The 16885-nt window shown below is 39.6% G+C and overlaps 2 protein-coding genes across 3 annotated transcripts; one reads left to right on the forward strand and one right to left on the reverse strand.

Moving 5' to 3' along the window:
- Positions 1–3252: 3252 nt before the first annotated feature.
- On the forward strand, positions 3253–9370 carry LOC121384733. 2 transcript variants are annotated; one of them, XM_041515258.1, is made up of 2 exons: positions 3253–3995; positions 9172–9370. In XM_041515258.1, the coding sequence occupies exon 1, from the start codon at positions 3292–3294 to the stop codon at positions 3904–3906; it is 615 nt and encodes a 204-aa protein (XP_041371192.1). In that variant the 5' UTR covers positions 3253–3291; the 3' UTR covers positions 3907–3995; positions 9172–9370. The 2 variants fall into 2 exon arrangements, with proteins under 2 accessions (XP_041371192.1, XP_041371194.1); XM_041515260.1 differs by having other exon boundaries at positions 3253–3988.
- LOC121384734 lies at positions 6814–12999 on the reverse strand. The gene is made up of 2 exons (XM_041515261.1): positions 12517–12999; positions 6814–7755 (listed from the first exon to the last, which is right to left on the reverse strand). Exons 1-2 carry the CDS (start codon positions 12754–12756, stop codon positions 7519–7521), a joined length of 477 nt encoding a protein of 158 aa, XP_041371195.1. The 5' UTR covers positions 12757–12999; the 3' UTR covers positions 6814–7518.
- Positions 13000–16885: the final 3886 nt, after the last annotated feature.

The raw sequence follows: 16885 nt of genomic DNA on the forward strand, positions 1-16885 counted from the left end.
CTCTCTCTCTCTCACACACACACACACACACACACACCAACAACACACACATAGAGAAAAAGAGAGAGAGAGAGAGAGAGAGAGAGAGAGAGAGAGAGAGAGAGAGAGGAGAGAGAGAGAGAGAGAGAGAGAGAGATTCAGAAAGGGAGACAGAACCAAGAGAGGCACCGTTTGAGAGAGATTTGGATGTTGTGTGTCAGAGACAACAACATATTTTAAAAATAGATTCAACAAATAACACACACACACACACACACACACACACACACACACGTGTATATTATGCAAACGATCATACTTCCGTCTTTCTAGTTCTTAACACACAACTCTAAATGTCATTTGCCAATAAATTTAGGTCTATAATACATAAATATGAAATGTGAGAATGGAAACGACTGGCATTGAACAGATCCACTTGTAAAGTACGGGTTGTTCTATTTGTAATACACTACAAGCTACTAGTTTATCAACGTTTAGCTTGTACGCTCTGCATAACCATATCAGTTATTCTGGTAGACATAGTTTACACTGTTTGGTTTACATTACTTTATCCACAAAACGTCACTTCTCCTGATTACAGCATTCAAAAGCTATCGCCGTTTCAGCCAAACATGTTTACCTGGGGTTCTGTTTCCACATTTTGGATTTGTACCCAGTAATATAAGACACACATCATGAATAATGAATACATTTTCAATTGCATACTCAAATATCGAGTAATTTACCAATGGAAATATACGTCTTAAGCTAAAATCTACATATTTTACCTTGTTAGCCGTTCATTTACAATCTTGTCACCAAAACAGAAACAGTAAGCAATAAACTGTGATATTCTGTACTTTAGTGGTAAACTTGTTTTTGCTCGAGTTTTCAAATATGGCATTTAATGTGTCCTATAAAAACCTACTGGACAAGAATATTAAAAACATTTACTCGACATCTCACAGAGAAATATTCTTCCGCAGACCTCAACCCTACCGCACTATGGAACAGTATCGTTTTACATCCATCAACCAAAAATTCCCGAAGCGGTTCTATGACTACTACCCCGAAATGAATATTGGACTCCCCAAAGCTCCAGCTTTTCGTGTGGCCAGAAAGAACTACGTTGACCGGATGGTTGAGAGAATATGTCGTCCAACTGTCTGCAAGTCTAGCAAAGCGAAAGAAAAACACAAAATCACGTTCGACAACAGCGGTTGTTCGACAGTTTACGGCAACCAAAAAGTGTCATCAGAGGAAATTGGCGCCATAACCAGTCGTCTGCTGAAACAGTCTAAGTGTAAAAAGGAAATGCCATATACAGCGTGGGGAAACGTCTCTTGTTCTTCCGCCACTACAAATATGAGTTCGGTATATAAGTGAGCAGTGCTGTTTGTTGGTATGTAGACTTAAGACAAAGGCATTGTGAGATTGCGAAACCTTTGGATTTGTACATAGCATTATCATAATTCCATTGGGGGTAAAAGACAAATAATAAATTTAAGAATGTCCTGAAGCATTATTTTGCATACAACATGCACAGATATTTCAGATCAGATACAACTGCTTTTGACGGGATCTGAGATCATTTGTTTGATATGGACATAGCTTGAATTATAATTATATACAACAACAAAAAAACAAAAAATCCAACCCAACAACAAAAACAGAGGAACTAATAAGTGGTCATAGTTGTGATAATGGCAGTGTACTCTATGAAAACCTTTCGTATAGACATAATGGATTTAGACTTTGGCGTGACCCAATAATTACCTTTCCCCGTCATTGGCGTGTTCATCATGGATTTATGTTTTCTAAATGCATAGTTCATCAAAGGCCATTTCATGTTCTACCTTTCAAGCTTATATCGTCAATTAAGGTCATCTGACAAAAATACCTTTCGTTTTGGTGTCTTCTATACTGGATTTGGCACATATAAATGTATAAATGAAGAACAATGAAACTAAAAGGACGATTATGTTAGTTTTTAAAATACATTAAATTATGATTAAAATGTTTCTACTTTAATCGAATATTTAAACGTGAACTTGCATTTCTCTAGTCTATTTTCTAATTTGTGTGTGTGTGTGTGTGTGTGTGTGTGTGTGTGTATATACAATAGACACATGAATTATTTTTAGCGACTGGGCATATAGAATATTATATATACACACACATATATATATATATATATATATATATATATATATATATATATATATATATATATAATATATACACGCACACATATATATACATACATACATACATACATGTATATACAATAGACACACATGAATTATTTTTAGTGACTGGGCAGTAAATAGAATATAATTTTTAAGTTGCAACTGTTTACATTTATTGTGAAGTAATTTTAAGTTGTCATTCACTGAACTCACACACACATTATGGACTTATTCTGCATATGAGCACACTAAATCCTATGCACGCTAATTACTTGGCAAGGAATGAATTATATTATGTTGTACGTTATTTACACTTTCAGCAGTTGATAAAGTATGTCTGGGTTTCTGATAATAAATTGATTAGAGCTTTGCATGTGTTTAATGCAACATACTTTATATTTGCACCCAGTCGCTATTAATCGTAATTTATTTCTCGGGTTTATTTTGCTTGAATGTGCGAGGACAATCTTGACACACGTACTTTGAAACGTGTCACGGATACGTAGGGAATATATGGGTATTTAACATTTGACTTCTTGTTCAAGTCAATAGAGAATGCATTGACTTCGCTAATCAGTTAACTACTTCAACCACGTTGTCAGCACCGAGAAGCTGATAAAGATTCGCCCAATCCAAAGTTAAGGGCAGTCGAATAACGTCCTCACCGTATAATGACTCCGTTGGATTTCATTAGAAACAACTTGTTTGCAGTTGGTTGACGAAGATAGCAGCGGGGTTGCTTTACCTGGCAGGTGTTAATAATTAATGCAATCAGGCCAGGTATCATTGGCTTATGGCATTACTTCGTAACTAAATAAAGAGTTGTTTATATATACACAACAGTTGATTCAGTCATGCAGGTGTCTATCTCCAGATGACAGTGGCACCTTTGGTTTATCTGTTAGAAAGTTTGCCCTTTTTTTGAAGCCATTACAATATCCTTCATAATTTGAATTCGCGAAACGGAACAGACAGAATAGCGCCTTTTGTGTTAATGAATGGATTCTACATACTGTACTGTATAGGTTTATTCATAAAAATCTGTGTTAAAAGTGAGCAACGTGTACTGTTAAACGCCGTCATTCTAGAAGAAAAAGTACAATTCATTGAAAACGTATATCCAATGGCTCAACACAGTTTAACATTCAACGACATTTTGGCCAAGAATGTTCGGCACGTGTACAGTGGTCTGCCTACTGAAATCAGGTTTCGCCGACCGAAACACCAACACGCACTGGAGCTGCACCAACGGATCTACGAGGAACAAACCCGTCCACCGGACCGCTTCCAGCTGAGGGTTCAAGAATACCTTCCCCGGTTCAACATCTCTCTCCCCAGAGCCCCGGCCTTCCGCCAGGTGAGCCAGTCGGAGATGAAAGACATCGTGTTTCGCGTGAGCAAGCCCACGAACAGCTCGAGGAAGCCGTGCCACACGTGTCACCGTGAAATCGCCAGACAGTATGAAGACAACTGTATTCTGTGCGAGATGAACACCTTCAAGCACTCGGCGAGTCGTGCGGAAATCAGAGGGATAGTATCGAGACTTTCCCGCCAGACACAGAGCAGCATAAGACGAAGTATTCTCCGCACCATGAATCCCGACCCGATGACGAGCGTTCGACCGTGTACGGCTCAGGAGCGGCTGGTGAGGCCAACGGGGACCATTGACTGTTGTATTCCGTGTCAGATTCTGCACGACACCCACTGGCGAAAAAGACCGCGTTCTTCACTACGATGAATGGTGTCTGAATTGTGACTTTAAACACAGTAATTCTTGAAGCATGCGGCGATGCCAGTCAGTTTCGATGGAATTTGATCAAGTTCGTGGTAAACTACTGTTGTGTACAACATTTAATATTGGTATAGCGCAACAATCATAGCTGTGGTGTACATTGGTCATTATATTTATATTATAATGTCGATACTTAGAGGTATAGACATTGTCATTCAAATATGGTACAGTTGGCCATCTGAGTTGAATTTATACAGCTTAACTAATTGTATCTGATAAAAATAATTGTAGAGAATTGTGTTGATATCACTTTCAAAAGATTTTGCAATACGGTAACGATACTCATTGAATCTACTTTTGAAATTCATTTTCAAAATGGTTTTCTACAAACCTTTTTTATATCTAACATACAAATACCAATAGTCTAAATGTATCAACATGTATCAACATGTTCAATCTGATTAAAATTCGCTCCAAGTAGAGATAACTTTAATCAGATTGCAGCATGTTCAGTGTAAGTTATTGCATGTTTTATGAATAACTGTTTATTGAATTAATAACTAACTGCATAATATGTAACTTAATATAGTTCATCGTGAGTTCAATCCTATAGAAGTGATATAGGCTTGGGATCGCTAAGGTAAACATGGTTAATATTTAACGAGCAACATCACACGATCCGTACAATCATAGTGAGTGGCGTCTAGTGCACAAGAAAAACACCAAACATGATTTTGAATTTAAAAAATAATAATAAAAAATTGGTAATAAACTCTTTAATAACTCCAATGATTATTTATTTTTATGTATGCTTTCACAATATTGCAAATGTTGTTAGAAATATGGTAAATTCTGAATATCATAAATATGTTCCACCCACACTCTTTCTGGGTGTCCAAATGCGTGAGATACACGTAGAAAGGTAGGTTGCTATTGCCAGGTTTTTCTTCTAACAGTTGAAGCGAAATCAATAGCAGCATATACAAATCAAGAGTTGTCCCAGAAATCACCACGTGGAGTCAGCATACACGTGCACGCACTTTTAAATCACTACTTTTAGTGCACTATTACTGCATTATAACGCATATTACCGCCATAATTTACGGCGTTAATTCGCTATAATAGTGTAGGGGCATATGTTGCTAAAACAGGTCCCGTGGGAATTTCATGTTAATTTTTGGAACCAGTGATATTAATAATCATTATTGTATACAGATTCAAATTTTAAACGGGGGTGGGTGTGAACTATTTAACTACTAGATGTTATATCATATTTGGTCAAATTAACCACAAATTTGCAGTTTCTGTTTTAAAAAAATGTACATGTATTTAGTGTCTGTCAAAAGGGGTATGTTCATTGTAACTCAAACGTAGTGGTGCACATACCTTTCTGGTAGTGTGTACAACGTGGGCATCGACTAAGCATAGCTAAGTTTGCTCATAGATGTGTGCAATCTTTTCACTGTAAAATAGGTATTCATACTACTAACTGAAGACCATCCATAAAATAATTATTTTTCAAAATCAATTATTGTTTTATCACCTCTCCTCAGGTTCACATGTTTTGTACATTTGAGCATTACCCCCCCCCCCCCCCCCCCCCCCCCCCCCCCCCCCCCCCCCCCCCCCCCCTCCCCCTTCCCCCCCCCCCCCTTGGTCATATAATCTAAGAGGAAACCGCAATAGCTTTCCTTTGGTGTACCAGGCATGGGACACTGGTTAAGACGGGGAAAACCCAAACAATCATAGCTTGAGTTCACTTAAGGAATTCAATCCTTCAACTCGAAGCACCCCAAGTGAATCCTCTACTGATTGAACTAGATCCCACCCCAACTGAGAGCTAGAAGTCAGTGTGCAAAAGTCTATCGTAGGCCATTAATGCATGCAGAAAATTCCATTCATGTCGCTGCAAGAAATTGTGTTGAAATGTTTCAAGGCTTTTCTATTATGCAGATACATGTCAGTATGTTAAACAGGCAGATCCTGGGGTACAAGTGGTAATACTCTTTTATATGACATACTAGTATTTCCTGTATTGTGACAGGCTGTCAAAAACTACTTTTTTTTAAATGCAGCAAGGGGCCATCCATAACGTACATTTGCCCATATGGGGAGGGATTTGGGCATTACAAGGGGAGGGGGTACATACGCCAAAATACATTATTTTATTGTTGTAAGATGGATGCAATCAATGCTCCTAATTGTATCCGATGTACTTTTCAGCGTGAACGATCAACGTAGTCCTCAACATGCGGGGGGGGGGGGGGGGGGGGGGGGGGGGGGTTTAATGATCAAATGTACAAAACATGTACCTGGGGAGGGGTGATAAAACAATACTTGATTTTGAAAAATAATTACTTTATGGATGGTCTCCAGTTAGTAGTCTGAATGCCCTACTACCTATTAAACAGTGAAAAGATTGCACACATCTATAAGCAAACGTATCTATGCTTAGTCCATGCCCACGTTGTACACACTACCAGAAAGGTGTGTGCACCACCTCGTTTGAGCTACACTGAACAGACCCTTTTTGACAGACACTAAATATATGTACCATTTTTTTAAAGAGAAACTGCACATTTGACCAAATATGATATAACATCTAGTAGTTATATTTCACACCCACCCCCCTTTACAAATTTCTATATCCGCCCCAACAACAATAAAACAAATATTTACTGATGTTTTAATGTAGTGGTTTCCTTTCTTTTAACATACTACATGCCAGTATTTTAAAGACAGTATACAGTGACACATTATTTCACAGATTTATACTGGTGACCTTTAGTGACCTCAAAATGACCTTGATATTCGTTAGAAAAAATGGCACCATATTTTTTTCTGAATCTGTATACAATAATGATTATTAATATCATTGGTTCCAAAAATTGAACATTCCCACGGGACCTATTTTAGCTACATATGCCCCATACACTATTATTGCGAATTAACGCCGTAAATTATGGCGTTAATATGCCGTAAAATAGGGCGTTATAATGCCGTAATAGTGCGTTATAACGCCGTAAGAGGGCATTATAACGCTGTAATACGGCGTTATAATGCCCTATTACGGCATTAAAACGCCGTACTAAAAGTAGTGATTTATTTGTTTTGGCGGAAATCAGCCACCGTAGGATGGTGTTTCAGTGCAGATATGTTTGAACTATTTTATCAGATTTTGCAAGTTGTGGGTTTCAGTGAACATTACCGGTCTCGCTGGTGTCGTGGCCACCCAGAGCGAGTTTTAACGACTCGATGGGTAGGTGTAAGACCACTACACCCTCTTTTCTCTCACTAACAACTAACCCACTGTCTTGGACAAACAGCCCAGATAGGTGAGGTGTGTGTCCAGGACAGCATGCTTGAACCTTACTTGAATATAAGCACGATAATAAGTTGAAAGAAAGAAGAAAGTGAACAGTACTCCTACGGTATTACCATGTGGTCATCTGTTGAACTGTTACCTCTAAGCTTGAAAAAACAACACCAGTTCTGTAAAACGAAGGTTAGATTCTTGTACAATTCAGTTTTTTTGTATCACGCTTGTTATCAGTTTTTAATACTGTCTGTGTAATGATGCCCAAACGTTTCTCATTTGTCACTAATAAAGCGACGAGACTACGCCGTCACTTCGGGTAAGCCCGTGGCCGTCTTCACGTCTCTGATGTCGCTCATCGTGGTAGGTTTGTTCAGTCGTTTTACAATGGCGTCCATCTCCTCCCGCGACACTTTCTTCTGACCTTGGTACTTGGGGTATTTGCTTCTCTTGTCGCTCAGCGTCGTATTCTCACTGGTGCCGCTGATTCCTTGGCTGGCCACAGTCTGACTGCTTAGTCTAGTTACGATCTCGTCCACCTAGAAAATCACAGTAACAAATACTCAGAAATATATTTATATCTTAGTACATGGTCCTACCCGCTCTTTCATGTTCCGGATTTATTTTTATTAGCTTTTTCTTTATTCTTTCTATTTAGGACTTGTAGACCCCTATTCTATTTACACCGGCCTCAGTAATGTAGTCGTTCAGCCACCGACTTGGTTCGCATTCGATTACAAGGTATTTCAGCATAAAAATAAATAAATACTAGTATTATATATTAATTATAGGCCTATGGTACTTGTGAAATCTTGTTTAGTATATATGTTTAGAGAAAGAAAACCATTGCAGCCATGTTCGTTATTCCTTTCGATTAGTAGAACAAAATATCTTATGTCCCCATTATGTAAGTTAACATACGCTACGACCCACTGGTCTAGATAAAATGTAATGTATGTACTCTTTTTCACCTATATAGTAAACAAATTAATACATCGAAAAAAAAAATCGGGTCAGTCCTTTCTTCTAGGTATCATGCCAACCAGTGCTCCGCAACTTTTGCAGTGGCGTAGCGTGGGCGGGGCCACCGGGGCGGTTGCCCCGGGCGCTAAATTCTGGACTGGTGGAAGGGACTCGGGGAGTACTAACGGTCCACTGGTTAGGGGGCGCAATACTTGCCTTGCCCCGTGCGCTGGCAACCCACGCTACGCCACTGGGTATATCAAAGGCTGTTATGCATGCTACTGTCTGTGCGAAAGTGCATATAAAGGATCCCTTGTGCTAAAACAATGTAGCGGGTTTCCTTTGAAGACTCTAAATTAAAATTACCAAATGTTTGACATCCAATAGCCAATGATTAATGAATCAATGTGCTCCACTGGCATAGCCAGTATTTTATATTTGAGGGGGACAACCCTCTATTGGCGGTGGGAGGGCGCACCAACCATGCTCTCATAATTCCTCCCTACATTGTAACGAAACAAAGTAGTGTCTGGGTGGCAGAAAGAATTAAAAGTTAAAGTTTGTTTTGTTTAACAACACCACTAGAGCACATGATTAATTAATTATCGGCTTTTGGATGTCAAAGACGTAGTCATCAGAGGTAACCCTCTACATTTATCCTAATGCAGCAAGGAATCTTTTATATGCACTTTCCCACAGACAGAGAAGTACAGAACACGGCCTTTGACCAGTTGTAGTGCAATCAGTTGAATTGATTCACCAAGGTGGTTCGATCCTTCGATGCAAGCACCTCAAGCGAGCACTCAACCGACTGAGCCACATCCCACTCCAGGTGGTGGTGAATATTCAAGTTGTGTCTTGTTTTTAAATTTTATTTTTGGTTCTTGATTATATTGTTTTATATATGAGGGTACAATATTCTTCGATATCGAGTGAATGCGGATGATGTCATGACTCCAAGCAAAAATTACTTTACTATGCTTTATTTTCAGCGGGTGAGGATGAGAGCCCTCAGATCCCTCTACATGGCTGCGTTTGCTTACACACCAAAACTTCCACAATTCAGCATGACTATATGTTGCTTCGCGGTGTGGTTTCCACGCGAACATTCCTCGGCAGTGTGAACCCTTAGCGGTGCTGAAACCATTGCGGTTTTCGTCGCGGTATCGGTGCGGTTTTGGTGTGAACAGACCATTAGAGAGAAAAATAACTGAGATAATAAACAGAATAACAAAACTCGATACCAGTTATTCTTACACATCCGTTGGTGAGAACATCATTCGTTATTTTTGGTAACACACACTTGTGTACACATGTACGTGTGTTAATTTCAAGACCCACAACTGGCTGCTCCTCGGTGATCGAAATCGATTACACTGTAACGTATACATGTAGATATTCTGTCTGTGACGCGTAATGTAGCTACAAAGTGCAAAGGCTGTAAATAACTTTTGGTCAAAAACGATGTTACAGTTTACTTAAAACCTGGTTTTGAGGATATGTAAGAAATAGAATAATACATTCGTGTCCGTTAGATACCATTTATCTTACAACTCGTTGTTTAAAAACGTATCAAACTCGCTTTCGCTAGTTAAATCCATTTCAAAACAACTCGTTATAAGATAAATGGTATCTAACGGCCACTCGTGTGTTATTCTCTATTTATCAAATTGATGTCCATCGTAAAATATTTTTCATTTGTTAGGCTTCTCGCTAAAGCTCGTGACAAGTGGACATTATTTCATTTGTAACATAAATTTAAAAATAACTCATTAATCATCCTCTATATAATCCCTTTGTAGGACCGACACCGGATGTTGATACTGTCATAGCCACAAATCTTGTCAGCATAAGTAGAGAAAATACTTATTAAAGTTTTGTCTTTTATTAATGACTTACTGTGGGAATCATATACTATTATTCAAATTCGTAGATTTCATAAAACTTTAACATTAAAGATAACATTTTGCATAATAACGCATTTCTTTCATTAAACATTTAAATGATTACTGCACGGCGACTCGCGGCGGCGTAAGACGAATTGCTATACTAGTTATTTTTACAATTAAGAATGACGTTTACATTTTTTAAATCCAAATTAACTAGGGGCGGGACGTAGCTCAGTGGTATAATGCTCGCCTGATGCGCGGTCGATCTAGGATCAATCCCCGTCGGTGGGTCCATTGGGTTATAAAATAAAAACAAATTCTCGTTCCAGGCAGTGCTCCACAACTGCTGTAACAAAGGCCTGTGGGATGGTGCATATAAAATATCCCTTGCTGCTAATCGAAAACAGTAGCCCATGAAGTGACGACAGCGGGTTTCCTCTCTCAATAACAGTGTGGTCCTTAACCATATGCCCGACGCCATATAACCGTAAATAAAAGGTGCTGAGTGCGTCGTTAAATAAAACATTTCCTTCTTTCATTTCTTTCCTTCCAAGTTAACTGTTTGGCGTGTTTGTTTGTTAAAAGTCTTAAAAATACATGTAGGTCTATTTTGTGTTAGTTATTAGTTATAGCCTGAAATTATGTGGTAAAACGATTTTACCGTGGTACCAAGATGTGTAGCAAGATATATCGTTATGATAGTATCAATATCCGGTGACGGCCCCACACATTGATAAAAAAAACACCCCCAAAAACCCCGTATGTATTTATTCATTTGGTAGTGCACTGTACACATTCGTGGTGTTAGCAAGGTACTGGCTCGGCAGTCGTCCAAAATCACATGATTCAATTGTTCGACTTGATCAGCTTCATATTATATTGAAAATTACCTTTTGAAAAACTGCACATATGTCCGAAATGCACTTGCCATGCCATTATCATATCAATGGAATATAGCCCTATTTAAAAAAAAAAAAAAAAAAAAATCTTTCTTTCTTTCTTTTTTCCAGCTGTTATTGGTTTTTTGTTATAGTTTGTGTCTTTTTATTTTTTTTTTATTTTTTTTTTTTTTTTTTTTGGTTCTGCAGATATTAAATTGTCGCTGGGATAGCGATGTTCACAAAGAGACTCGTGTTCTAAATACCGAAATGTCTACGCAACATAATAATTACTGTATATAAGACTACACTGGCGGCAATGTAATGCATAGTCGTAAGCCCCATTGAAAAACCTCACCGGCTAATTTGACATTCCATTTTGCAACCAAGTCGTTGAATGTGCCACTAATGTACATAGCTTACATGTATATAACTAAATCAAATGGAAATATTTTATTAAGGCCTGTTCTAGAACTGATTACAGGGGGGACTTCAGGAAAGTTTAAAAGTTTGTTTTTGTATAACGACACCACTAGAGCACACTGACTAATTAATCATCGGCTACTGGATGTCACTCGTAGTCATCAGAGGAAACTCGCTACATTTTTTCTAATGCAGAAAGTGATCTGTTATATGTACTTTCCCACAGACAGGAAAGCACACACCACAGCCTTTGACCAGTTATGATGCACTTGTTTTAAGGAGAAAAAACCCATTAGTTGAATGGATCCACCGAGATGGTTCGATCCTGCGATGCAAGCACCTCAAGCGAGCACTCTACCGACTGAGCTAAGGGGAGGCAGGAGGCATCATAATTATTATTTTATGCCCATTTGGTCTGCTGTAATAGTTTGTTTTGTTTAACGACACCACTAGAGCACATTGATTTATTAATCATCGGCGACTGGATGTCAAACATATGGTAATTTTGACACAGTCATAGAGAGGAAACCCGCTACATTTTTCCATTAGTAGCAAGGGGTCTTTTATATGCACCATCCCACAGACAGGATAGCACATACCACGGCGTTTGATATATTCGATTTTAATGCCATTTTATTATTTCGGAAATGGGTATATTCGAGGGGAAATGCATCTCGCTCGTATCATGTGATCAGTAGGCCTAATTCTGGAACTAGCTCGGGCGCGTATACAGTGGATGGGGGGGGGGGGGGATTCGAGGGTCGACCCCATCCCTCCCTGCTCAAGCAAATGTCCCCCCAATACATTTTCTGGAGGAGCATGGCTTGACCCCTATAAACCTCGCTCGCAACAGTCTGGATCCCCACCCCCTGCATAAATTCCTGTACACACGCTAATGGCTCTCGAGAATGTGTTAATATGTGAGAATACAGCCCTAGATTGAATGTGTTAATATGAGAATACAGCCCTAGACTGAATGTGTTAAAATGTGAGAATACAGCCCTAGACTGAATGTGTTAATATATATGTGAGAATACAGCCCTAGATTGAACGTGTTAATATGTGAGAATACAGCCCTAGATTGAATGTGTTAATGTGTGAGAATACAGCCCTAAATTGACTAACAAGTTACTGACAAGTGACTTACCTCCTGATGAGAGAGGGCCTTGAAGGCCGGTGCCCGCGGGATGAAGCACTTGTGTTCGGACCGGTACTCCGACACCCGGAGGACGTAGTCCTTCAGGTACTGGTTCTCGCGTTGCTGTCGTAGCTGGTCCATGTTCGGGTACTCTTTAGAGTGGCGGTACGACACGTTCGTCGGGGTGCCGCTGTACAGGTGGCGGATGTTGTGGTCGAGAATCGAGTGGAACGTCAAACTGAAAGACATTCTTGGAAATACTTGCTGTCTCTTTCTTCTACGGTCAACAAATCCTTGTGTATGATAAAATTAAAAACCCCAACCAAATTTGATATTAATGGAAATATCAAAACCGCAAATGTTCTAGTATTTGTTTGTCAGTTCCAAATGTAACGTTTTGAGCATAAATTAAATTTGTCCTGTAATAGTATGTTGTTATGAAGCCATTGTATGTCTATCCTTCAGTCTAAGACAAATATGCAGTCTGTGTTACAATTTGTTCCGAGACTCGGTAATCTGTTAATCTTTTCGTGTTGATTGTTACGAAAGCAGCCCTAACAGCGTGCTAAGGGTCGGTACTGCTTAATGTTTAGGGGTAATAGAAAAAGCCTGTAGCAACTTGTATTTTCAAGCGTGTGAATTTCCCTCTATTGTATGATACATAACCGTTGTAAACAATATGTTCAGAGCACAAACGTATTCCCACTGCTGTGCAATTGTATTGCAGCTGAATTACTGGATCCCGATTATTTGTATAATTTGGACATTAGGATTGAGCTGTATCCTAACCGGACGCGAGCGATTATTTTAGAAATCATCGATTTCAATCGCGGTATCCTAACCGCACGCCGCGACAGATAAATATGTCGCGTCGCACGCGCCTGGTTAGGACACGGCATTTGAAATAAATGATTTCTAAAGAATCGCTCGCGTCCGGTTAGGATACAACTTTAGGATACATCTTTAGTTAGTTTTGCGCTTTGTAAACATTTTGGATAACCGTATTATCTTGAATATGGGAATCAAATGCTCCCCGAGGACTTGTGAGAGGCGTCAAAGTGAACAACCAGTTTACCCACAAGCATTACAGATAAAAAGGGACGAGTCTGAAGTACATGGATGAGTAGGGGTGAAGGTTTGTTTAAGTTTTGCTTTTCTAAGACGTCAGATTATGTCTCATGCACCAACACCGTACGCCAGACACTCGCACCAAGCTACGACATATAATAAACACGATAATAAAAAAAGAAAGCCTGCTCTGGACGGATGAGTTATTCGAAAGTCGACACCTGCGCCCATGACAGGCGTGTGCTACAACACCTTGACCTGAATGTGCACGTCAATAACTATGACCTGACCTGATGATGTCCTGGGCGGAGGAACCGGCCGAGGCCGACAACTGCGCCCAGGACAGGCGTGCTCTGAATGTGCACGTTAAACTCTCTGACCTGACCTGATCTGATTAAAAAAAAGAGGTTTTACTCCAGTACTATTTCTAAATATTATATCTTATGCTAAATGATATAGTTTTATCAATATACATAGGTTCGAGTACATCTATCGTGAGCCCCCTCCCCCCCAAAAGTCCGACCTCGACCCTTTTTTTGTTCTCCCTAAATATCCTCCCTATCGATGTGTATCACTCGTCGTCTTGCGTAACCAGAGCCACTGGGAGGTGGGATCAAATCAGTTTAACAGGTAGACCTAACAATTATTGGCAGTGGGATTGTATTCGTCGATCCATTCAAAGTTTGCTGACCGAGACCACGAATGTAACAAACACTAAGACCCGTACAAACTGAGGTAATCGAAGCCGTAGCAGGTTAAAGTTGTTGGTGACAAGTCAATTTTGCGAACAAATACATTCCGAATGACTTGCTGCCAGTTGTAATGACCATGCAATGGAATTGGTCGGAGTATTTATTACACCGTTGGCTGTATATATTTTTTCTTCTTTTGGAAATAGATTATTCCTGTTGCACATATTGGTCTAATAAAATAAAAATATTACCAATATATTATTTGTTGTATTATTCCCATATTAAAGTCGTGCGAGAGCTAAATGTCAATACCTGTATTCTATATTTTATAATAATCTACGTATCTTATAAAATACTGTGCCTACATTCAATGCGTACATATACCAAGTTGGGGTTATGACCTATTTTAATGTTTCAGAATGTATACCATCAAACAAAAAATTATTTCAAAGTTTTCAATACTGATAACGGCAGTCCTTTCGACAGCCCAAATACATATTTTCATAGAACAGTTGGATGTTTTCTACTAAAAAGAAATCATATCGTATAGGTATAATTTTAACCAATCTTTCTCAAAGTTATACTGTTACTTAGAACATATCCGATAACAATCTGTACAGCCACAAAGTGCGTGACGTTGTTTGGTCCTATGGTTCTATGGAAAAAAAGAAAAGAAAGGAAATTGGGTCATAGAAAAAAAGATGAGAAAGTAGAATTAATTTAAATACAGCAAAACCCCTTTAATAAACCTCAGTAAACAAGAATTCTCTAAAAACATTTTTTAGACATTTCTTACGGTCCCAATAAAGGCATTTGCCCAAGTAAAAGCCCTGTAAACCAGCCCCAAGTTCCACCAGCTAACGTTGCGTTAAAGGGACATTCCCGAGTTTGCTGCATTGTAACATGTTTCCGACTAATAAAATATTTCTACGATTAAACTTACATATTAAATATATTTTCTTGTTTAGAATATCAAGTGTCTGTATATTCAATGTATTTCTGGTCCTCTTAACATTTGTAAGAAGCCCAAACTGGAGTTTGTCTTCAAATAATTTCGTACGTACGAAAAAATATTTTTTAGGAAATATAATGGAATTTAACATAGTACAAATATTATAACGATCAGAAACACGTTTAATATACAGCCACTAATATTTTATGCAGAAAAATATATTTGATATGTAAGTACAGTCGTCAAAACGTCTCTGTTAGTTGATAACATCTTAAACATTGCAGCAAAGTCAGGAATGTCTCTTTAACGTTCGCGAAATATACTACTCAAAAGAATTTAAGGGTCAAAAATTTATAACCAAATAAGTTTCAGAGTGTATTAGATTGATGATGTAAACTACACCAAAAATTTTATTTATTGTTCCATATTTACAAAAAACCACAAATAAACGTCACTGTATACAAGAAAGTCACATGACATGCTGTCAAAGTTGAAGGTTGTCAAACATGGATTTTATACATTAGAACATTCGTTTAATAGTGTGTGAATCCACCCCTGGCGCGAATACACTCGACACATCGTTGCCTCATGCTGTTGATCAGACGTCTGAAGAACTCTTGGGGAATGGCCTGCCACTCTGCCATAAGAAGTTGACCCAGATCATGAAGGTTGTCCGGAGGGGCATGGTTATCCCGAACTCTCCTGCCTAATTCGTCCCAGGCGTTCTCTATTGGGGCCAAGTCAGGCGAATATGCTGGCCAATCCATCCTGGCGATACCTTGTTGTCTGGGAAAGTCCGTTACCACCCTGGCGCGGTGGGGGTCTGGCATTGTCATCATGCAGAACTGCCCCGCCGCCAATCTGCTGAAGGCCTGGGAGAACCAACGGCCGGATAATCTCATTCAGATAGCGGATTCCATTCAGATTGCCATCCACCACATAGAGGGGGGTCCTGTGGTGGATAGAGATGCCGCCCCATACCATGACGCTTCTACCACCGAACCGGTGACGTTGTCTAACGTTAACGTCAGCGAAGCGCTCCCCAGGACGTCTGTAGACCCGAACCCGACCGTCGTTGAACTGGAGACTAAACCTGGACTCAGCAGTGAACATCACTCGACCCCACTGAACACGTTGCACCCGCAGATGAAGTGTGCACCAGTGACGTCTGGCCGTTCTGTGACGTGGTAGGAGTGGTGGTCGAACAGCCTGGCGACGGCAGCGTAGATTATTGGCTCTCAGACGATTGCGTATGGTTTGATCAGACACTCAGTTCCAGTCGCAGTCCGCAGATTGTCACGTAATCGGCGTGCAGTGGTTGTGCGTTGACGTAGAGCCATATTGGTGATGTAGCGGTCCTCTCTATTTGTAGTGCTTCGGGGTCTTCCCGAACGTGGACGATTTCGAACAGAATTCGTTGCTTGGTACCGTTGCCACAGTCGGCCAACGAAACTCTGACTGACACCAAGTCTCAGAGCAACATTTCTTTGCGTATTGCCATCCTGAAGCCAAGCAATAGCCCTTCCTCGATCTTCGATAGTCAGTTGACGTCGTACCATTGTCGAATTTGGAGTGTGCACTGTACACGAACGCAACCTCCAATTATACGGAAATTCAGCATTGGGAACATGGAATACACATGCAAAGCGTGCAAATGAAGCGCTTT

This window comes from Gigantopelta aegis, chromosome 10 (genome assembly GCF_016097555.1).
Source record: "Gigantopelta aegis isolate Gae_Host chromosome 10, Gae_host_genome, whole genome shotgun sequence".
NCBI classification, from domain to species: domain Eukaryota; kingdom Metazoa; phylum Mollusca; class Gastropoda; order Neomphalida; family Peltospiridae; genus Gigantopelta; species Gigantopelta aegis.